This window comes from Salvelinus alpinus, chromosome 11 (genome assembly GCF_045679555.1).
Source record: "Salvelinus alpinus chromosome 11, SLU_Salpinus.1, whole genome shotgun sequence".
In the NCBI taxonomy this organism is placed as follows: domain Eukaryota; kingdom Metazoa; phylum Chordata; class Actinopteri; order Salmoniformes; family Salmonidae; genus Salvelinus; species Salvelinus alpinus.
The window spans coordinates 59,434,619-59,457,892 of NC_092096.1; the positions used below are offsets into that span (position 1 = coordinate 59,434,619).

Below are 23,274 nucleotides of genomic sequence, written 5' to 3' on the forward strand. Positions count from 1 at the left end.
CCTGTGGTTCCTTACTTGCATTCATCTTTTAGTGGGTGTTGTGCCCTATAAATCCATTATGCTGCATTCTGGATTATTTTTTACAAGGAGTGCAAATTAATCAACATTTCAGTAAAAGTGTTTGTTTTAGCCAGGCTAATTTTCAATCTCAGTCCCTGGGCAGGTTATTAAAAACGATTACAATAGACAATCAGTGAGCACACTCAGCGCAACATAGGACATGTAGAACCCCCCCAAAAAAATGTGTGCAGACTGCAACAAAACAAAATCCATAAAAGCAAGTGTTTGCATACCTCACAAGCTGCAGACAACATGGAAAGTGGCAATACAGAACTAGGGATAATGTTCATAAACCTGCTTGCCATTCAGCCTTTTGTTTTGTGATAGGTGGTGCAGTTGTGTTGTCTGGCAGTATTCCAGAAATGGGAAGATCAGAGAAAGCAGATTGACTAAAGTTGCTCTTAAGGGAACTAGAGTCCCCTCATGGCAGACCTTGTGGATCTGCTGCCATAGGTTTGTTTTCTGTTGAACAAAAGTACTGAGTGGAGGGGGAGCCAGGCCATTTAGGATCTTGACTACAAGACATGTCTGTATTGCTCAATAGTTTTCCCATGCTTTCTGAGGATGTAACAGTGATGGCTATTGGGCTTCCTATCAAGCATTTTGAGAGCCTGTGTAGACAGACCGAATGGGTTTTAATGTTGTACAGCAAGTTTGGGCCCAATTAAGTGGGGGAGTATCATAGATTCTAAGTACAGTTTTGCTACCTCTAGTCAAACAATTTTGCATAAATCTGGAATTAGCTAGGTTGAATTTGGTTATTGAGTTACCTTTTTCACCTGCTTTTTAAGAGGTTGGAATGAAGTATGATACCATGTTACTTAATCAGATACCACCTGGAGCTTCTCCCCTGACACATCTGGCTCAGCATCAGTTGCCCTCTTTGTGAAGGAGTTTTTTTCACATTGAGATACAAACATGAATCACTGAGCCACTTTGTATCCAGGACCATTACAGTAGTGAGATCGTGGGCAGCTTGTTTGCTCTTTCATGCACATATATCACTATCATCTGCATACATTTGAACTTTAGACCCAGTACTGACAGAAGGCAGATCATTAATGTACAGGAGGGGCCCCATTATTAACCCTTGGGGCACGCTCATAGCTAAGAGTGGGCAACAGCTCTTTGCTCACTCTGACACTGAGTTCTACCTTCAAGGTATGATTTCATCCATCTCAAGGCATCGGGGGGAAAAAGTTGAACTGGGACAATTTTGTGATGAAAACCTCATGGTTAACAGTATCGAAGCCTTCCTTAGGTCCAGAAACACAGCCCCAACAACGCCCCTTTGTCCATCTTGGACCTCACATTTTCCAGAAGAAAGCAGTTGAACGTTTCTGTGGAGTGTTTTGCTCTGAAGGCAAACTGAATGGAGAGTAATGTGAAGGGGCTGTTGTTGAGGTGGGCAATCAGTTGGTCTACTATACACTTTTCAACAACCTTCGACACCACAGGTAGTATACTAATGGGCCTGTAGTTACTCACGTCAGCAGGGTCACCCGATTTAAAGATGGCTGTTATTCTGGCCGACTTCCAGACCCTTGGAAACACCCCCTGACCAACAGATTTGTTGGTGACCTTAGTAATGGGGCCAATGAGTGACTCATTGTAGATTTTAAGAAAGGTAGAGTCCAGCCCCAACACATCTTTGGCTTTAGAGTTCTTTAGCGAGCTAATCACCTTGCTCACCTCTGACTCAAAAACCTCCCTTATGATGAAGACAGGTTGAGTGTCATTCACTAGCACTGAGTCCAAGAAACCAGTGGAGGGGTTCTGTGTCAGTACCCTGACTGAGTCAACAAAGTAGGAATTGAAGGCTATTGCTATTTCGACTGCATCCTGTGTTAGATTGTCATTCACCATGATTTCTAATCTTTTTGAAGTGTTACAGTCTTTCCCTGTTAACTTTTTTAGATTATCCCAGATCAATTTAGAATTTCCCTTTGCTTCAACAATTATGTTAATAAAAAACTTGCTATCAGCATGTCACTAAACATTTTAATTGATAACTGCCACAAACTATTCCCGTTCTATTGTGAGTTGAAGACATCAATAGATTCATGTGACTGATGCATAACTGCCTGGAACAAGACAGTGATGCTCTATAACATTGAAATATATTGGCCACTTTTATCCAAAATGATGTACAATTAGTGCAGATGGGGGGGGGGGGCAATTTAGGGGACCCCTTTTTGCTTAAGACATCCCCATAGTTAGAAGTGTTACCTCTTTATCCAGGCATACATATACACAGGGGAGAAATCATATGGGTGCACAGTGACAAAATGCTTCAGCCAGTATGGGGTGCCTGTCAGTCTGACACCAAACTTGAGGTCTTCAGCATTCCATTACTGTGTACCAGGTGAGTCGTGTCAGCCAGGCTATTGTCACTGCATCAGAAATGAAATCCTAAAACTCTCATATGCAGGGAAGGCTTTATCTCAGTGAGCCTGTATCGCACAGGAGAAATTGCTGCAGTGAGCGTGACGAATGCTACAGCCAGAGAGAACCTGAGGAAAGCAAGCTTTCATATCTATGAAATGTTTGTGGGAATATTCTGCTCTCTTGCATTTCCTCAACACATTTCCAGCTCAGACTGACAGCACGGTTTGTTCTGAGTGGTACATTGACACAATGTATCAAACTACATCAGATTTTTTATAAAATGGATGTCAGTAGATGTACTGTGTCTCTTTTCTATCTTGTAGATAACTATGATGGACACGTTCAGGTATATAAATTATTCTAAATGATCTATTTTATAATGGCCACTAGGCGTCACTATTGCAGCATGGTGTATGTTGGTCTTTTGATACTAGCAACATAGACCATCTCTGGCAAAAAGGAAGATTATAGCAGCCAGTTACCACAGGTTAGATCTTTGCATCTATTGAATGTATGCTTGTTTGAAGAAAGGGATCACTTCTTGACTTGCTGCTGAAGATCAATAGCATCTACCAACATCTAGATCTTATTTAACCGTGTGTCTTTTTAGCCACAGCCACCCAAGTTGTGGAAAAAGTCTGAATTCCTTTTGAGGAGTAACACTTCATGAATGACAATAGAGATCTACAGCTGTTGTGACTGGGCCGGGAGTGAACTAACTATACAGGTGTGCGGTACGACAAAGGCAGGCCTTGGCTTGAGTGTCGACATTATTCCTCACCAAGTAACTCGCCTGAGATATTTAGGGAGATATCTTGACGGGGTAATATGGTGATGAATATTTGTTATAAATTGGTTATAAACATGCACAATATCAATGTTTCCCCCCCACAATTTCAAGTTCCAATTTAGCGTTTTCATAATGATGATACATTTTGTAGATTTAAATGTGGTTGTACATCGCCATACACTATGTCAAGAACTATATAAACTAAACCACACACAGGGTGTAAAAAAACATTAAGAATACCTGCTCTTGCAACTCAATATTAGGAAGGTGTTCTTAATGTTTTGTACACTCAGTGTATATTGACTACCTCTTTCACAAACCAGGGGTGTATTCACTAGGAACCAAACGGGGAGGGACCTACCTGTGTTTTCCGATGCAAAACGTTTTGCTACGATGTGCACTAATGAATACACCCCAGATAACTTGCTAGTGGTTACAGTAATATCCATTGACATTCTATTGTTCTTGATTCATGAGAGAACTCGGTCATTAGAATGAACATTGATAATTGACCGTGCTTGATAATGTAAGAGATGCATGAAGATATGCCAGGTGTGTATTCACTAGGAAACAAACGGAAGCGAATGGAACAAAACAGGAGGGCCCTAACTGAATTTGTCTAATAGAAACGCTTTTTCGTTGCAAAATGTTTTCCTTTTAGAGGAAACGGTTTTCGTTGCAAAAATGTTGCTATGGTGAAAAATGTTTTGCTACACTGTGCGGCTAATGAATACACCAATGCATTTTCTCCCACACTGTCTGTAAGGTATCACAGCGGGCATTTGAAGCCACATAACATGCTGAGTGACATATTGCCGAGATATGCTTCAGTAGATCTCCATGCAGTAATTAACAGCTGGGCTATAGTTTCCCCATTCATTAGAAGAATAAAACAGCTCCTTATCCTTTGTGTGCTGAAAATCTAAGTTGACACAACTTTGTCAACAGAAAGCAAATTAAAGGCATGCAGTGGGATATGTGCTCATTACCAGATTGACTCACAGTAATCAGTGCATTCTTGGTAATGTAGCATTCAAATACATTTTATTGACAAACATGACTTGGGCCTAGATTCAATCAGATCAGCGCTAACCGACGATAGCTGACTCCCGCATAGCGGATGGAACTGTGTTGGAGTGTCAAATCGGTGAGCAGTTTGCTCTTGCGTCCGTTGTCATGAAGCAACACCTGCCCCACTCGCATTAGAAGTTCAGAGCGAGAAAGTGTAGGCTATATAGAAATAATTACACTCAAATTGAAAAATCATTAAAGTAAATAATGAGGGTTTCTATCATCATAATGGAGGTGTAGATTCCATCTCATATTCCAGTGTTCCAACTTGTGAACAAGGCTGCATGGGATTTCTGTTAATGACTCTGCAAGTCAGTTAAGAACAAATTCTTATTTACAATGACGGCCTACACCGGCCAAACCCAGACGACACTGGGCCAATTGTGCACCGCCCTATGGGACTCCCAATCACGGCCGGTTGTGATACAGCCTGGATTCGAACCAGGGTGTCTGTAGTGACGCCTCTAGCACTGAGATGCAGTGCCTCCGAATCTAAAAGTTCCAGAGTTTCAACTGATTCATTACCATCAATGAGCACAGACAGGCGCCCTCATTTCTTTAAGGGCAAGCCAGCCAGCCTAGAAACTGCCGGGATCATCAGTAATATGGTCATCTCTTTTCTTCTGTCAGGGCAGGAAGACTGCGAGTTGTCAGCCTGTCAGCCTGTGGGCATTACAGCATGGCCTGATTCAGCCTGGTGAGGTAGGTGGATGAGGGGTTGATTCTCTTGTCCTGCCAGTGGAACCTGGTAGGAGAAATGGGGAGGACAGGCTAATTGGCTTCACATATTTGCTGTTGAATAAAATGGCCAGCTCATAAGGTTAGCTCACAATCTCATTGGATGATGGAAGACCAAGTCCCATACTACCCATACACTTAGTGTGAAGCATTTTACTGTGGCAAGTTAATGTTAGGTCATTCTAATATCCACTGTAAGAACATCAAGGTAATGTACTCCTTTAAATAGCTGTTCTTCAATTAATCCTATTTTGCAAAGGCAGTCGATTTATTGGCCTATTGATTTGTTTTGTATCCATGATGAAAAGCAGTTGGTTAATGAGCCTTTTCCCCCGATCAGGACCATTTCAGTCTACACAGTTCCCAAACTGACAACCGGGCCAACAAAGCACCACAGCATTGAACCATTAAAGGGGCAATCTGTAGATGCTACATCCATTTTTGGACATATACATTGATATGTACCCATTGATGCTTGTAGAATATAACTTATAAATGCCACATAAGCTTAGTTCCACTGTCATACCCCATCAGAACCCAAAATATAATCTTGTTTTACACAAATGTTTGTAAACAAAGTAAATCTAAACAAACACAGAATGTAGCCTGAAAACATGGCTCAAACTATAAATTGTGATATTATGGATGGTCAGTCCAATCCATAACTCAGTTTATGAGTGGTTACATTTCTCCAGCCCCATTCTTCAGCTTTTTACCGAAACAGGGGTCACGCTTAGTAATTGTTTCAACTAGCTGATTGCAGCTTTAAGTTTATTAAGATGAGAAAGAAAAGGGTCATTTGTTTTCAATTACATTGCAGGAAATAAGCAGTGAACACCTTGAGGCTGTACAGTTGGGCTGCGTCCCAAATGGCACTCTATTCCCTACATAGTGCACTACTTTTGACCAGGGCCCATAGGGCTCTGTTAAAAAAAAAAAGTGCACTATATAGGGAATAGGGTGCCATTGGGAAGCATTCATGGAGTTTCCCTACATCCTGCTGGAAACGATCCTCCACATCTGGGGCCTTCAGAGCGAGGCACAGGGAGTATTTAAGCTTTATGAAGTTTTAATGGAACGTGCATATCAGCGTGTCATCACGAGATTATGGGAATGGGAATTTACTACTGTCCATGGATGAAAACGCCGCCGTGCAAGACAGGGATTTCCTCTTGACTATTGTTATGAACCTTTGAATCCAGTATTACAGAACTGAGATCATTACTAACAGGAGTAGGCCTAACTATATATTTAGATAAATATCTATCTTTGGATAACATTTAGATAAAAATCTAAATATACAGTATATATAGTATATAACTATATGGCTCTGGAGTAACTGAATAGGTTCACTTCTTTATGCTATTATAGTTTTGTTACTACTCATCCTGGTGTTAAAGCTCATTGTTAATCTTTTATTATTATATTTTATTACTCCCCACAAAACATTTGTCTTTATGATAGTAATGCAATATTATAAAATGGGTGGTAAGAGCCCTGAATACTGATTGGCTGAAGCCATGGTATATCAGACTGTATACGACAGGTATGACAAAACCATAATTTTACTGCTCTAATTACGTTGGTAACCAGTTTATAATAACAATAAAGCCCGGGGGGGTTTGTGGTGTATGGCCAATATACCACGGCTAAGAGCTGTATCCAGGCACTCCACGTTGCTTCGTGCGTAAGAACAGTCCTTAGCTGTGATATATTGGCCATATACCACACCTCCTCGTGCCTTTTTGCTTAAGTATAATATCTTCCCAGCACAATATATCTTGAAGGAGGATATATTTACATTACATTTAAGTCATTTAGCAGACGCTCTTATCCAGAGCGACTTACAAATTGGTGCATTCACCTTATGATATCCAGTGGAACAACCACTTTACAATAGTGCATCTAACTCTTTTAAGGGGGGGGGGGGGGTTAGAAGGATTACTTTATCCTATCCTAGGTATTCCTTAAAGAGGTGGGGTTTCAGGTGTCTCCGGAAGGTGGTGATTGACTCCGCTGACCTGGCGTCGTGAGGGAGTTTGTTCCACCATTGGGGTGCCAGAGCAGCGAACAGTTTTGACTGGGCTGAGCGGGAACTGTACTTCCTCAGAGGTAGGGAGGCGAGCAGGCCAGAGGTGGATGAACGCAGTGCCCTTGTTTGGGTGTAGGGCCTGATCAGAGCCTGAAGGTACGGAGGTGCCGTTCCCCTCACAGCTCCGTAGGCAAGCACCATGGTCTTGTAGCGGATGCGAGCTTCAACTGGAAGCCAGTGGAGAGAGCGGAGGAGCGGGGTGACGTGAGAGAACTTGGGAAAGTTGAACACCAGACGGGCTGCGGCGTTCTGGATGAGTTGTAGGGGTTTAATGGCACAGGCAGGGAGCCCAGCCAACAGCGAGTTGCAGTAATCCAGACGGGAGATGACAAGTGCCTGGATTAGGACCTGCGCCGCTTCCTGCGTGAGGCAGGGTCGTACTCTGCGAATGTTGTAGAGCATGAACCTACAGGAACGGGTCACCGCCTTGATGTTAGTTGAGAACGACAGGGTGTTGTCCAGGATCACGCCAAGGTTCTTAGCACTCTGGGAGGAGGACACAATGGAGTTGTCAACCGTGATGGCGAGATCATGGAACGGGCAGTCCTTCCCCGGGAGGAAGAGCAGCTCCGTCTTGCCGAGGTTCAGCTTGAGGTGGTGATCCGTCATCCACACTGATATGTCTGCCAGACATGCTGAGATGCGATTCACCACCTGGTTATCAGAGGGGGGAAAGGAGAAGATTAATTGTGTGTCGTCTGCATAGCAATGATAGGAGAGACCATGTGAGGATATGACAGAGCCAAGTGACTTGGTGTATAGCGAGAATAGGAGAGGGCCTAGAACAGAGCCCTGGGGGACACCAGTGGTGAGAGCACGTGGTGCGGAGACAGATTCTCGCCACGCCACCTGGTAGGAGCGACCTGTCAGGTAGGACGCAATCCAAGCGTGGGCCGCGCCGGAGATGCCCAGCTCGGAGAGGGTGGAGAGGAGGATCTGATGGTTCACAGTATCAAAGGCAGCCGATAGGTCTAGAAGGATGAGAGCAGAGGAGAGAGAGTTAGCTTTAGCAGTGCGGAGCGCCTCCGTGACACAGAGAAGAGCAGTCTCAGTTGAATGACTAGTCTTGAAACCTGACTGATTTGGATCAAGAAGGTCATTCTGAGAGAGATAGCAGGAGAGCTGGCCAAGGACGGCACGTTCAAGAGTTTTGGAGAGAAAAGAAAGAAGGGATACTGGTCTGTAGTTGTTGACATCGGAGGGATCGAGTGTAGGTTTTTTCAGAAGGGGTGCAACTCTCGCTCTCTTGAAGACGGAAGGGACGTAGCCAGCGGTCAAGGATGAGTTGATGAGCGAGGTGAGGTAAGGGAGAAGGTCTCCGGAAATGGTCTGGAGAAGAGAGGAGGGGATAGGGTCAAGCGGGCAGGTTGTTGGGCGGCCGGCCGTCACAAGACGCGAGATTTCATCTGGAGAGAGAGGGGAGAAAGAGGTCAAAGCACAGGGTAGGGCAGTGTGAGCAGAACCAGCGGTGTCGTTTGACTTAGCAAACGAGGATCGGATGTCGTCGACCTTCTTTTCAAAATGGTTGACGAAGTCATCAGCAGAGAGGGAGGAGGGGGGAGGAGGGGGAGGAGGATTCAGGAGGGAGGAGAAGGTGGCAAAGAGCTTCCTAGGGTTAGAGGCAGATGCTTGGAATTTAGAGTGGTAGAAATTGGCTTTAGCAGCAGAGACAGAAGAGGAGAATGTAGAGAGGAGGGAGTGAAAGGATGCCAGGTCCGCAGGGAGGCGAGTTTTCCTCCATTTCCGCTCGGCTGCCCGGAGCCCTGTTCTGTGAGCTCGCAATGAGTCGTCGAGCCACGGAGCAGGAGGGGAGGACCGAGCCGGCCTGGAGGATAGGGGACATAGAGAGTCAAAGGATGCAGAAAGGGAGGAGAGGAGGGTTGAGGAGGCAGAATCAGGAGATAGGTTGGAGAAGGTTTGAGCAGAGGGAAGAGATGATAGGATGGAAGAGGAGAGAGTAGCGGGGGAGAGAGAGCGAAGGTTGGGACGGCGCGATACCATCCGAGTAGGGGCAGTGTGGGAAGTGTTGGATGAGAGCGAGAGGGAAAAGGATACAAGGTAGTGGTCGGAGACTTGGAGGGGAGTTGCAATGAGATTAGTGGAAGAACAGCATCTAGTAAAGATGAGGTCAAGCGTATTGCCTGCCTTGTGAGTAGGGGGGGAAGGTGAGAGGGTGAGGTCAAAAGAGGAGAGGAGTGGAAAGAAGGAGGCAGAGAGGAATGAGTCAAAGGTAGACGTGGGGAGGTTAAAGTCACCCAGAACTGTGAGAGGTGAGCCATCCTCAGGAAAGGAACTTATCAGGGCGTCAAGCTCATTGATGAACTCTCCAAGGGAACCTGGAGGGCGATAAATGATAAGGATGTTAAGCTTGAAAGGGCTGGTAACTGTGACAGCATGGAATTCAAAGGAGGCGATAGACAGATGGGTCAGGGGAGAAAGAGAGAATGTCCACTTGGGAGAGATGAGGATCCCAGTGCCACCACCCCGCTGACCAGAAGCTCTCGGGGTGTGCGAGAACACGTGGGCAGACGAGGAGAGAGCAGTAGGAGTAGCAGTGTTATCAGTGGTAATCCATGTTTCCGTCAGTGCCAAGAAGTCGAGGGACTGGAGGGAAGCATAGGCTGAGATGAACTCTGCCTTGTTGGCCGCAGATCGGCAGTTCCAGAGGCTGCCTGAGACCTGGAACTCCACGTGGGTCGTGCGCGCTGGGACCACCAGGTTAGAGTAGCAGCGGCCACGCGGTGTGAAGCGTTTGTATGGTCTGTGCAGAGAGGAGAGAACAGGGATAGACAGACACATAGTTGACAGGCTACAAAAGAGGCTACGCTAATGCAAAGGAGATTGGAATGACAAGTGGACTACACGTCTCGAATGTTCAGAAAGTTAAGCTTACGTTGCAAAAAATCTTATTGACTAAAATGATATAGTACTGCTGGCTGGTGAAATAGGCTAGCTAGCAGTGGCTGCGTTGTTGACTTTGTTTGAAAGTGTAGCTGGCTAGGTAACCTCTAACTGGCTAGGTAACCTCGACAATTACTCTAGACTACACAATTATCTTGGATACAAAGACGGCTATGTAGCCAGCTAAGATCAAACAAATCAAACTGTTGTACTGTAATGAAATGAAATGTAATACTACCTGTAATACTACCTGTGGAGCAAAGCGGAATGCAACTACTCGCTCCAAACCAAACCGGAAGTGCGTATCATAGAGGGAGAGGCAATAGAAGTGTTGTTTCTTGTATTATTGTCTTGATATGCTTACTGATTAGTTAAAAGCAACGTGTGGTTTGACAAGACAGTAGGGAAGGGAAAGATGGTCAACAGGCATAGTGACTGAATTCCAGATGTTTTCTCTTCCTCTTTCAAGTTCAACACTTTGGTCAGTTTGGTGGCAGGTGGCTGGCTGGCTGGTCGCATTTGAATGCTGAGCAGGTCAGGCTAGGTGCTGCTGGTTTCAGCTTTCCTAATACCATCAGCACACTACACATGGCCAAGCAAGTCACCAGAACAGACAGACAGCAGTATGAGAGAACAGGTCTGGAATCTGTCTTCAGTGGATGAGATTCCATTGAAAGTTGGGTTTCCAACAGGTTTCCCCCCTTCCTGTGGGTTTGTGGCGGGCATTGTGTGTGTGCGTTTGTGAGGGAGTGTCTGCGGGCTCACACAGACTGGGGTGGGCTGTTGGGGTTGGGGGGGGAGGAGCCCACTGCCACTGAAATCAAAAACCAGATCTAGGAGTATCTCATTACAAAAAAGCTGGTATCATTTGAAGGGATGGCGCAAGGTTTGGGAGTGGAAAGAGGAGGGTGTGGGCAGGGGGGCTGGATAAATAATCAAATCCAGGGTGTCTGGGGACCCGGCCGTTTGGGAACCCTTTATGCAGCCCTCGTCTGGTCCCCGTCTGTATGGAGAGCTAGGGGGATCCCCCCCACCCCCTGCAGCGCTCCCCTCTTCTCCCCATCCTCTTTGATGTCTGCTTGCTTTTGTTCTTTACATAACTTGATCTGATTTTTAAAAAGCTAATTTGTATGCCGCTTTCAGGGCAACAGAGCTGCCACCCGGAATTTTACAGGAGAGCTGACGGCAAGGTCAACGCGATTGGCCACACAGAGAAAAAAGAGCCGGGACACAACTAAGCTAAAGCATATGATAAATGCCTTTGAATTATTGTCACTGGGGGCAAATTTAATGACAATGGCAGATTAGTCTGGGAGGATGAAATCTCTTGGCAAACGGGAGGCGGGGATGCTTCGGTGGTCGCCATTCACCATCAATTTCCTCCCTGAAAATAGACGGTACACTGGAATTACATTTGACATGACTTATTCACACTTTAGGTTCAATTTAGGTGAACAGTAGGCCTATTGCAACTTGAATATTGAGTCAATTTTAGCAGATGTTAATTCATTTGTCTACAGATGATGTCCAACTGTTAAATGTATAATGCAATCGATAAAATGGATTTCATGCCCAAAGCACACAATGCATAATTCAGATAACCTATTGTAAGCCACTTTGTCAAACTGAAAACACAAATTAGCCTTCTCATTGGACACCTACAGGTGGTCATCCTAAAACCAGTTAGTCATTTTTCTTGCCTGCTGAACAACACTGGAGCCAGTGTAAACCTGTGGATGCAAAGGAACACTTTTCTTTGTGATGTCAGCATTTAGGGGGCCTTTGTCACAAACAGTCTGGAGCATGCCTTTAGGGAGGGAGGGAGGGGGCTTAGAGGGTAGGGGAGGTGAGACTTTTCATCAACCTTCAGCTTTAATTACTTCCTTTAGGTGTTTTTTGACTGCCTTCAAGAGGGGTGGCGGAAGGGAGGGAGAGATATCTCTCCATGTCTCTTCTGTGGGAGCTTATTTCAGAGGTCTCTCCCCATCCTGCTCTTTTTTGTTGTTGTTGAGGAAATTGTATTTGGTAGCTCAAACAGGAAGTCCCGCTGCTGGCCATGACTGTGAACTGCTTCAACCAACCCCTCTCTGTGGCTGGACACTGTGCAACAGCTTAAAGTCATCCAGGATCCCCAAGGCAGACACTAATGGAAAACACTTCTCTTCAACCTCCTCCTCCTCTCGTCCCCACCGTCTCTCTCAGGATTATGATCTCGTCGTCGGATGGTGTCTTTGCAGTGGACGAAGCGGGGGTGCGCCTGCTGCAGCGAATCACAACGAGTGTAGAGTTGAGAAGAACAATAGCTGGGGAAAAAAACTTGTGGACAATCTAAACACACTGTCATGAAGAAAGGAGGGGGAAAACGATTGAAGGATCCAGCCATGTCAAATCCATAATTATCGAGTGACAAAAAGCAGCTGGTTAAGTTCTGAAGCTCAGCCCTGTCGCCTCGTAGCCTGCACTATCATGTCTATGTACACGGATACATAAACCAGGCCATTGAAAATAAGCTTACGTGAACATCTTTGAAGTGATGCAATTGCCAGCACTCAGCATTGCTCAGACAGACCACAATCAAACAAGATCCTCTTCTTAAATGGTGTGACAGAGTATAATGCTCTCAGATATGACTGAAACAGTTGTCAGCAAAACAAGTGAAGTGTTTGTAGGCCCCTTTCCAGTTCCACACAGAGTGATAGAGACAAAATTGCTTGTGTGAAATTGTCTTCAAAAAAGTGACTAAAGGAAATACATAGTCAGTAGATGTTCTGGTTATTTAAATCGTGGTAATGCGATTAGAAGTGTATCACATTCTCGAAATACCTTGGCACCACCATCATTCCCACTGTCCAGCTGCTCCAAATGTTGTGTTAAATTGGCTGGCGTAACACGTCCGTTAGTGGCCATGGCGTAACACGTCCGTTAGTGGCCATGGCGTAACACGTCCGTTAGTGGCCATGGCGTAACACGTCCAGCACCCCTTACTTCCATTATAGTGCAGTGCTCTGGTCAAAAGCAGTGCACTACACAAAGAATAGGGTGTCATTTTGGACGAAACCCTGATTTCAGAGAGGACAACGGGAAGGAAGGTTGTTAAGGGGTGCATCTCAATAGTCTAAAGTGGTATCCCCTTTCACTTCTTTTCCTCTCATCCACACCGATTGAAATCAACATGGGTATATTGTGTGTTGCAGATAGAAATATAGGCTAATGAATAGCGCTGATGTGATTCCATATTCTACATGTCAGAATAATGTCTGAAACAATACAGTTATCTTAACGTTCTGTGACGTTACATACTCCTGGACAGGGCCCAGTACAACTAATCTTGGCAGCGAGATCTGAAAGGCTTTTGATCTGGCGAGCAACCATTTTGATCCATGTTTGATAGAGACAAATGCCATCCCCCTTGATGAAAGGCCTGAGCATGATACCTCCTTCCCCTGACCAAAAATGGGGAGTTTGGATGCCTTCCAAACGTTTAGGTCCAACCACCACATTAACAAACCTAAAAACCACATGCTACACAATTCCTGTCATCTTATTGAAGAAGGGATTGACATTCTGACCCGAGACCTGTTATCATTAAACTGTGTTTGTGAACTTTTCCCCTTTTACAATTGCTCTGTCGTCTCAGCGATAGACTAGCATCCGGTCAAGGGGGTGTACTTGTAGACTACAGAAACAGGAAATGGCGTCCTGCACTAACGGGACATTCTGGCTCAGACAAGGCTACACATTTACTTTATGGTCTCCAAGAATCAAAATATAATGAATCACTGGGAATCAACACCTACTCAGAAATCATCTACACTTGGTTTAAAGGAATAGTGACATTTATATTCAGTGGCTAGTTGAAGAAAACTAGGGTTATCAAATGACCAAGTTGTCCTTGGAATTCAGTGACTAGAAGGAAACATCACAAATGCGAAACCTTGGATCACACAAAACCAGTGTCCTCAAAGAAATTACAACTGTGCATTTGGAATTGCAACTCTGCAAGGTGTCTGAGGAACCACACAGTAAATGGGTCTGATCAGGTAGAACTGACAGCAGAGACTGAGGAAAATAATGTCCACGTTCAACCCAACAAGACTGCAAATTGCTCTAATAACCTCACCCTGTACATCTTAATAAGTAAGAGATAGGAGACTGATGGAGATGACTGCTAGATGCAGAGGATAACTGGGGTATATTCAGTAGAGCAAAACACTCAGAATGTTGCACATAGGAATGCAATGTTTATGGAGCGGAACTGACTCCCTATACCTGAGGACCGATATCTGTTCTGCACAATATATTTATATCTTAATGTTCTGTAACATTTCACCCTCCTGAACAGACCCAGGAATTAAATAGCCCTTTGAAAAGGTTGGTGTTTATGTCCATTCCTAACACCCCCTTCTCACCAAATGGAGGTGTTCATATTTAAAGGATATTCCTTAAGTAGTCTTGTTTCTCTCCCAAATAAAGCAACAAAACATTTTTGGGCCACATGTAACTAGCTAAGTGTTAGTGGGGTCTGCATTTGAACTGTATTACTTTATCTAAGAAAGAAAGTTAAGTATATTGATGAAATTAACAGGTAGGAAATAAGTAGCTGCATGATGTGGATGCACCAGAAGGCAGTTATAGCTTTGACTAAAGCACACGTTTGTTGGGATTTTAAAACTATGGTATACTTTCAAACCTTCCAAAAAATGAAGGATGACATTGTTATCACATATACAGTTTATATGCAAATAAAGACTACATCATGACATCCCAACCAAAACAAACATCTTTGGGCTTAGAAATTAAACTGGAGAGATTAGGACAAAATGCGAGTCAATCAACAAGACATTGCAACAACATACAAAAAAAAGACACATTTAAAAATCACACCGTGCCAATAACTGCTTTCACCACAGGTTGCACATGTCCTCATCTGTACAAAATACACATTTTATTGTATGTCCTAAGAAAACACAAGAACTTAAGGCAGACATGGGTCAAGCAAAACACAACATCCTGCCTTTGTGGCCCAGTGAGTAGCTACGACCACTGGTATTCCCATGGAGGCATCGCTCGGCAGACTAAACCAAATCAACTTTAATTCCTCAGATTAGCAAAAACGGAAAATGTCCTCCATAACAAGTTGAACAAAAACATGTTCTCTCAGTTCTATTTTTTCTCAATTCTAATGCACAACGTTGATTTGGCAACCAAGGTCCCCGTGAAATAAATAAGATTAAATGTCTTTGAGTACATGTTTTCCATCAAAATCCCAGGATTCAAAATGGTTCATTTTTAGCACAGGCCTGCTGACAATAGATTGGTCAAACACACACACACACACACACTTGGTTTCAACTTGTGGACAGCAAGAGCTGCGGAATACAAGCGAGAGCTTGTAAAAACGACATGCAGCACACTTCTGAAATTTGCCTAGTCATCATCCAAATCATCAATTCAAGTTTTGGTACCAAGAATGGAATATAAAATGTTGCAATTAATACAATTGTGAGTCCATGATTGGTCCCAGCTTGTACAATTGGGTACTGATAACATATTGTTTGAGAAGGTAGAATTCCTCAGAGAGGGACGATTGACTGATCCGTCACATGAGATAATTGAAATCTCAACATTGCTCCACCATCCTTCCAGAGCCAGAGAGATGCATATTGTGAAGTGCTTGCACAAGACTAATTCTGTTTTGCTACTATTAACACGCACACCTGAAACTCAAACTCAATAAATAAAGACTGACAAATGTGGTAAGGCAGTGTTGAACATGCATCATTCATCACAAAGAACAAAAAAATTATACACACATACATGATAATAATATGCACATTCGTTTTAAGAGCAAGATCTGTTTCTTTCCCTCGTTTTTTTGTTAACTGTGGAATTCTTTCAAGGCTTTCTGGGTGATATTCCTGGTCGACAGGACTCATCAAGGGTGATGCGACACGCTGTTCAGGTCTGTGTCGCTCGCGGGCTACCCTGGTCGTGTGGAGAGCCAGGTTCCAACGAGTAGAGTGGCGCGACCATAACCGCCAGGCACAAGGACCCAGGGCAGGGGCCGGCCGGTAGTCTTTTTTGCAACGCAGAGAAAGTTCAAGTAAAAAAACTAATAAGAGGAAGAATCCAAAGTTCTTCCCCGTGGCAGATAGCTGCTCCCAGACCTCATGACGTCCCAGACGTTTCCAGGTAACTCTGGAGCTTCCGTACCGTGATTTTGTCCAGGGAACAGAGGTCAAAGTCAAAAGTTGTGTTTGTGATGTGGAAGTGTCCAGTCTCCTCGATGAGGTTCACGATCTGGGAGGCAAGAGAAGGCACAAAAATAAAAAGCTGTCAGTTAACACTCAGACTACAGTATGTAAACCCAAATCCCAGCAAGAATGGAGAAAGTGTACACATTTCTTTATGTTGAATCTTCCACATTTAACAATTCCATGCATGTCCTCCTCTTCCTAAAACAAAAGAGGAATGTTGCTTGGATAATATAGTATGTCTAAGCAGGTGATATTAAACTGTATTCTTCTTTGTAGCTGAGCTTCTTTGTATGTGCAGTACTGTCTTAGAGAGCAGCCTAGTCATACACAAATGTTGGACCTCACACAATACTTATTAAAAACACATTTGTGGGAAACGTCATTGAGCGGTTGGTGGGCTAGTGTCGGTTGAACTTGGAATGGGGACCACCCCCCCTAATTCACTCCATCCCATCTCTCACATGCAGAACCCTGTATCAGAGCGGGAGAGACCCTAATGGGAATGATGCTTTTCCATGGCTGGTGGTTCCATGGCTTATTGGTTCTAGTTCTCCTCCGATAGGCGTGTGTGTGTGTGTGTGTGTGTGTGTGTGTGTGTGTGTGTATCTTTCTCGTGGTAATTATGGGCACTCGTGTGTATTTGTTGATGAAGCAACAGCAGTGTTGTAACGTAATTGGGACCCAAACCTGATCCGTTCACACTACAAAGTACTGGATGGAACACATTTCTCCTCCCTCTGAGCGCAGGCTGGATTCAGGAGTGCAGGGAGACTCCGCCCATTGTTATGACACAGCAGATAGATGCTTGCAAGTCGAGTCGCAACAACCCCCTCCCCCCGCTTGTATCCGCAGAGATGGAACCACACCAAGATTTTCAGACCTGGTTTTGGTCATGTAGGACAGCATTTTGGCTGATACTTCCATTTTCCATTTGCCATGACAGATTCATTTCTATTGGATATAAACACAGTCCCCATTTTTGGTTTTCATCACAATGACAAAAAAAATATATCCCATGGGCAGACAGACAATCTACTTTAAAAAAGACTCCACAATGAAATAAGCCCATTTTTACATTTGTGGTTTCCCCAAACAGAGAGACCGGGGAGGAAAAATAGTGTTGGGAGGTTAGAAAGTTAATCATTCCCATGTCTCGTTTTCTGAGGACGTGGAACGCCGCTCCGAACTCTCTAAACGCTCAGAGGATTAGCGTGATTACGCCACGAGTCAGCGCGCCACTTGCTAATGTTGTTTGGGGATGAGTTTTTCCACCGATGCTCGGAGCCAAACTTTTCATTAGGAGAACGAGGAAGAGCGAGGCCACTCCTTGGCAACTGCGGCTGGGAATCGCCATTAATGCTGTCATATGATAGGCCTTGTGAACATAAACAAGAGGACGTTTGCTCTTAGGCAGAGTGGAAAAAAGGTTAACCAAATAATCTATCGTTTCCAGACACACATAGATGAAGTCCTCGACTGTAATGTGTCGAGTAACATACAGTATGAAGTTGTTTGACATACAAGCCCAAACAAAACCACCCTAGCAAGTAACATCTTCTTTGCAAACATGAACTGCAAACAGGTTGTTTTAACACATGTACTACACACACAGTATTAAACCTCACCTGTTGTAGTATGTGCCTCTCTCTCAGTGTCATCAGTCGTCTGTGTAGCTCCACCAGCTCATCCAGGTAAGCCTGAGTGAGTGAGATACCAATTGAGTAGCTCCAAATGTGCAAACTCAAGCAAACCTTCAAGTATGTATTTGACCCAGGCCTTTTAACTAGTCACACCATCTGGGACTATGACAAAGAGAGTAAAGGTTGGATGGCCAAGGAAGAGTGTCTGTCTTCTGTCCATTTACATGAGCCTTGGTGAACATGAAGACTTCTTCAGTGTAAGATTACACCCAGCGTAACTCCACTGGTATGACCTAATCTACGTAAAACCCAACTGCAAGGAAGCTACTCACCTTGTCACAGTCAATGTTTTTATTCTTATCCTGCTTCGTTTGCTTCACCTCCAGTATCTGCGAGACATCAGGGTTGTATTCATTAGTACACAACGTAGCAAAACATTTCGCAATGGCAAACAAGTGTTTCTTTTGGACTAGTTCAAGAAGGACCATTCCAGTTTCAACCTGTTTGCTTCCGTTTTGTTCCTAAGGAATACAACCCAGATAAGGAATTACCATACGCTGGGAAAACCGCTGATTTGTTCACACAACAGTCATTATTTACATAACAGTGTGGTTGGCGTATGAGGGAAATGCTTTGTGGGAATTACGGGATGCTAATACGACAGATGTTTCCCTACGAGCAGCATTGGATAACAATAACAGCCGTGTTCACTTTCATAATGAGGAGCAAAATGGCAAACTACACATTAGAAGGTTTCCTCCCAGCAAAGTGTTTATGCTAATACAGTATTTACATAAAAAGGGGTGGGGGGGGGAACGTATTCGGTCAATTCCGTTGGACTAATTGTGGTTGGGAACTATTTTTGGGCTACTCTAGAATGTGAAAATATTCAACATCAGGGATACCAGTTGATTTTACTGATAACATGTAAGAAACAATCCTCTGACAACTGCTTATCATTTCACCTGGTCTTACCTGGTTATTATTGGTCTTCAGTAAAGGCGGGGGCTCGTGTCGAGAGTGGGGAGAGGGGGCTGAGCTGTTCTCGCTCTCACTGCCGTCACTCAAGCTGACCCTGCAGACAAAGAGGATGACAAGAATTAGAATACAACTATTATTCAAAATAGAAATTAGTCTGAGGTTGTTTTTCATCTAATCGTACACACACACAAACACACCTAGGAGCAGCACAAGGTCAGAGCAGTGTCCCTGAAACTATTTTTAGATAAAGAGCCTTGCTCAAGGGCACAACGATAGCAGGTGGTACCCGAGTTGCCAGTTCATTACAGCCCTATTGAACACGACAACGGGAGGGGCCAGAAGGGCCAAGACAATGGCCAGGCGCTAACTACCGGCGATGGCGGTGTGTCATGTGCGTGTGCACCGGTCGCTCCAGGTCAGAGTCCACGCCGTCGTCGTCCTCCGAGTCATCCTCATTGTCTTCCGACTGGAGGTCATGGATTATCGAACGAAGGGGACCTAACACTGTGTGTGTGAGAGAGAGAGTCAGTGAAGAGGAGCTCACAACTTTATATACACATTTCACTGTCAACTCATCATGCTTAGTCTTGTGATTCCATCCAAGGACTGTAGTCAAGTGTGAGTATACCTGTGTGGGCTGTGCCAGGGACGGCCCCTGCCTTCCTGCGGACGAACTCGGCCACTGTGTCCATGGAACAAAAACACATGCATAGAAGTGAGTGGAAGTGATTCAAAATGTAATACCCCCTTTGTCGTGACCAATCCCCCCAAAAATGTATAGTTATTTCTGGGTGATCTGGAGAAAAGTGTATGCATAGGTTCTGGTGTTACCTTGCCGTTTGTGGCTGGCTGCAAAGCCTGAACTGGAACTGGAGCTGGAGCTGGCCGGACTGGGCTGCTCCGACTGGGGAAAAGAAGAGCGGGAGAGAGATAAGAGACCCAAAAACTATTAGAGATATACTACATGGTAACACCAGCGATCGCAGAGGGAACAAAGCCCATTGCGTAGGGTGCAAACACAGTGTGCACAAAACACTAAGGGAGGACAGTGATGCTATCAGCAGCCAATGAGTCCAGTTAGGGGAGCATACAATTACCACAAAGATGTAGGGCCGTGGTAGAGAAAGAGGGAGAGAATCTGAAGTCAACTGTCTACTGTTTGCTGATGATCTGGTGCCTCTGTCACCAACAAAGGAGGGCCTATAGCAGCACCTAGATCTTCTGCACAGATTCTGTCAGACCTGAGCCCTGACAGTAAATCTCAGTAAAACCAAAATAACGGTGTTCCCCAAAAAAAAAAAAGAAAGGCCAGTTGCCAGGACCATGAATACAAATTACATCTAGACACCGTTGCTCTAGAGCACACATAGCTCGGCCTAAACATCAGTGACAGGTAAATTCCACAAAGCTGTGAACGATCTGAGACACAAGGCAAGAAGGGGCTTCTATGCCATCAAAAGGAACATAAAATTCAACATACCAATTAGGATCTGGCTAAAAAATACTTGAATCAGTTATAGAACCCATTGCCCTTTATAGTTCGGGTCCGCTTCCCAACCAAGAATTCTGCAAAAAATATCCTCTGTGTACAGCGTAAAACACCAAATAATGCATGCAGAGCAGAATTAGGCCGATACCTGCTAATTATCAAGATCCAGAAAATCTTCCATAACAAAGCCATCACCTACAGAGAGATGAACCTGGAGAAGAGCCCCCTAAGCAAGCTGGTCCTGGGGCTCTGTTCACAAACAGACCCCACAGAGCCCCAGGACAGCAACACAATTAAACCCAACCAAATCGTGAGAAAACTATAATATTTACTTGACTCATTGTAAAGAATTAACAAAAAAAACTGAGCAAACTAGAATGCTATTTGGCCCTAAACAGAGAGTACACAGTGGCAGAATACCTGACCACTGTGACTGACCCAAACTTAAGGAAAGCTTTGACTATGTACAGACTCGGTGAGCATAGCCTTGCTATTGAGAAAGGCCGCCAAAGGCAGACCTGGCTCTCAAGAGAAGACAGGCTATGCCCACAAAATGAGGTGGAAACTGAGCTGCACTTCCTTACCTCCTGCCAAATGTATGACCATAGATAGACATTTCCCTTAGATTACACAGATCCACAAAGAATTAGAAAACAAATTCAATTTTGATAAACTCCCATATCTATTGGGTGAAATACCACAGTGTGCCATCACAGCAGCAAGATTTGTGACCTGTTGCCACAAGAAAAGGGCAACCAGTGAAGAACAAAACACCATTGTAAATACAACCTATTTTTATGTTTATTGTTTTCCCTTTTGCACTTTAACTATTTGTACATCATTACAACACTGTATACAGACAATGACATTTGAAATGTCTTTATTCTTTTGGAACTTTAAGTGTAATGTTTACTGTAAATGTTTATTTCACTTTAGTTTATTATCCAATTTCACTTGCTTTGGCAATGTAAACATTTTTCCCATGCCAATAAAGCCCTTTAAATTGAATTGAAATTGAATTGACTGAGTGAGTGTCACTTCGCAACGTGAAGTGATTTGAGATAATAAAGTTAGTCCCATTATCTTCTCTCTACCTTCCATCCTGATGGGCTTAACAGTCTTTTCCCCCGTAAATCTGGGCTTGTCACACATACACAACCTAATGACGATAGATTTACAACGCTTTAAGCTGAGAACAGTATTCACACCTCACAAACACAGTTGGGCAGGAAGGCAGCCAACAAAAGGTAGACTGTGCAGCACACTCACAATAAAAAAGGGGATTCTGTTCTATTCCCACATGCAAAGGAAACACATTTCTGGGAACAGACAAGTACACAGTCTAGAAAAATCCCAATGGAGATGCCGCATACACATCGACCCATTACGTTAATCAACAACTCAAGTTTTCAGACCATCGTCCATCAGATTAAATGTCATCATGCTACCCGAGTTTAATACAAACCAATTCAAATATATTGATCACTGGTCTCCTCTGGGAAAGATGACTTTTGATCCCACGCCCCACAGCTTGAGAACCACTGCTACAGTTGAAGTCGGAAGGTAACATAAACGAGTTTTAATGATTCCAACCGAAGTGTATCAACCACTCCACATATTTCTTGTTAACAAACTATAGTTTTGGAAAGTCGGTTAGGACGTCTACTTCGTGCACGACACAAGTAATTATTCCAACAATTGTTTACAGACTGTTTCACAATTCCAGTGGGTCAGAAGTTTAAATACACCAAGTTGACTGTGCCTTTAAACAGCTTGGACAATGCCAGATGTCGTCATAGCTTTAGAAGCTTCTGATTGGCTAATTTGAGTCAATTGAAGGTATACCTGTGGATGTATTTCAAGGCCTACCTTCAAGCTCAGTGCCTCTTTGCTTGACATCATGGGGAAAATCAAAATAAATCAGCCAAGACCTCAGAAAAACTATTGTAGACCTCCACAAGTCTGGTTCATCCTTGGGAGAAATTTCCAAACGCCTGAAGGTACCACGTTCATCTGTACAAACAATAGTGCGCAAGTATAAACACCACGCAGCCGTCATACCGCTCAGGAAGGAGACGCGTTCTGTCTTCTAGAGATTAATGTACTTTTGTGTGAAAAGTGCAAATCAATCCCAGAACAACAGCAAAGGACCTTGTGAAGATGCTGGAGGAAACCGGTACAAAAGTATCTATATCCACAGTAAAACGAGTCCTATATCGACATAACCTGAAAGGCTGCTCAGCAAGGAAGAAGCCACTGCACCAAAACCGCCATAAAAAAGCCAGACTACAGTTAGCAACTGCAAATGGGGAGAAAGATCGTACTTTTTGGAGTAATGTCCTCTGGTCTGATGAAACAAAAATAGAACTGTTTGGCCATAATGACCATCGTTATGTTTGGAGGAAAAAGGGGGAGGCTTGCAAGCCGAAGAACACCATCCCACCCGTGAAGCACGGGGGCTTTGCTGCAGGAGGGACTGGTGCACTTCACAAAATAGATGGCATTATGAGTCAGTGTGTGCGAGCAGAGGCCTACAAACCGGATTCAGTTACACCAGCTCTGTCAGGAGGAATGGGCCAAAAATTCACCCAGCTTATTGTGGGAAGCTTGTGGGAGGCTACCCGAAACGTTTGAACCAAGTTAAACAATTTAAAGGCAATGCTACCAAATACTAATTTAGTGTATGTAAACTTACGACCGACTGGGAATGTGATGAAAGAAAGAAAAGCTGAAAAAAATAATTCTCTCTACTATTATTCTGACATTTCACATTCTTAAAATAAAGTGGTGATCCTAACTGACCTAAGACAGGGAATTTTTACTAGGATTAAATGTCAGGAATTGTGAAAAAACTCAGTTTAAATGTA

The 23,274-nt window shown here is 44.0% G+C and overlaps 1 protein-coding gene across 1 annotated transcript in view; it reads right to left on the reverse strand.

The window, feature by feature from the left end:
* Positions 1–14,756: 14,756 nt before the first annotated feature.
* Positions 14,757–23,274, reverse strand: part of LOC139534570 (protein AF-9-like) — a 69,508-nt gene continuing 60,990 nt past the window's right edge. Inside the window, exons 8-14 of the mRNA XM_071333804.1 lie at positions 19,750–19,822; positions 19,547–19,600; positions 19,290–19,422; positions 18,913–19,012; positions 18,270–18,326; positions 17,923–17,994; positions 14,757–16,340 (exon numbers count right to left, since the gene is read on the reverse strand). Coding sequence (XP_071189905.1) covers positions 16,209–16,340; positions 17,923–17,994; positions 18,270–18,326; positions 18,913–19,012; positions 19,290–19,422; positions 19,547–19,600; positions 19,750–19,822 — 621 coding nt within the window. The 3' untranslated portion in view covers positions 14,757–16,208. The remainder of the gene's footprint in view (positions 16,341–17,922; positions 17,995–18,269; positions 18,327–18,912; positions 19,013–19,289; positions 19,423–19,546; positions 19,601–19,749; positions 19,823–23,274) is intronic.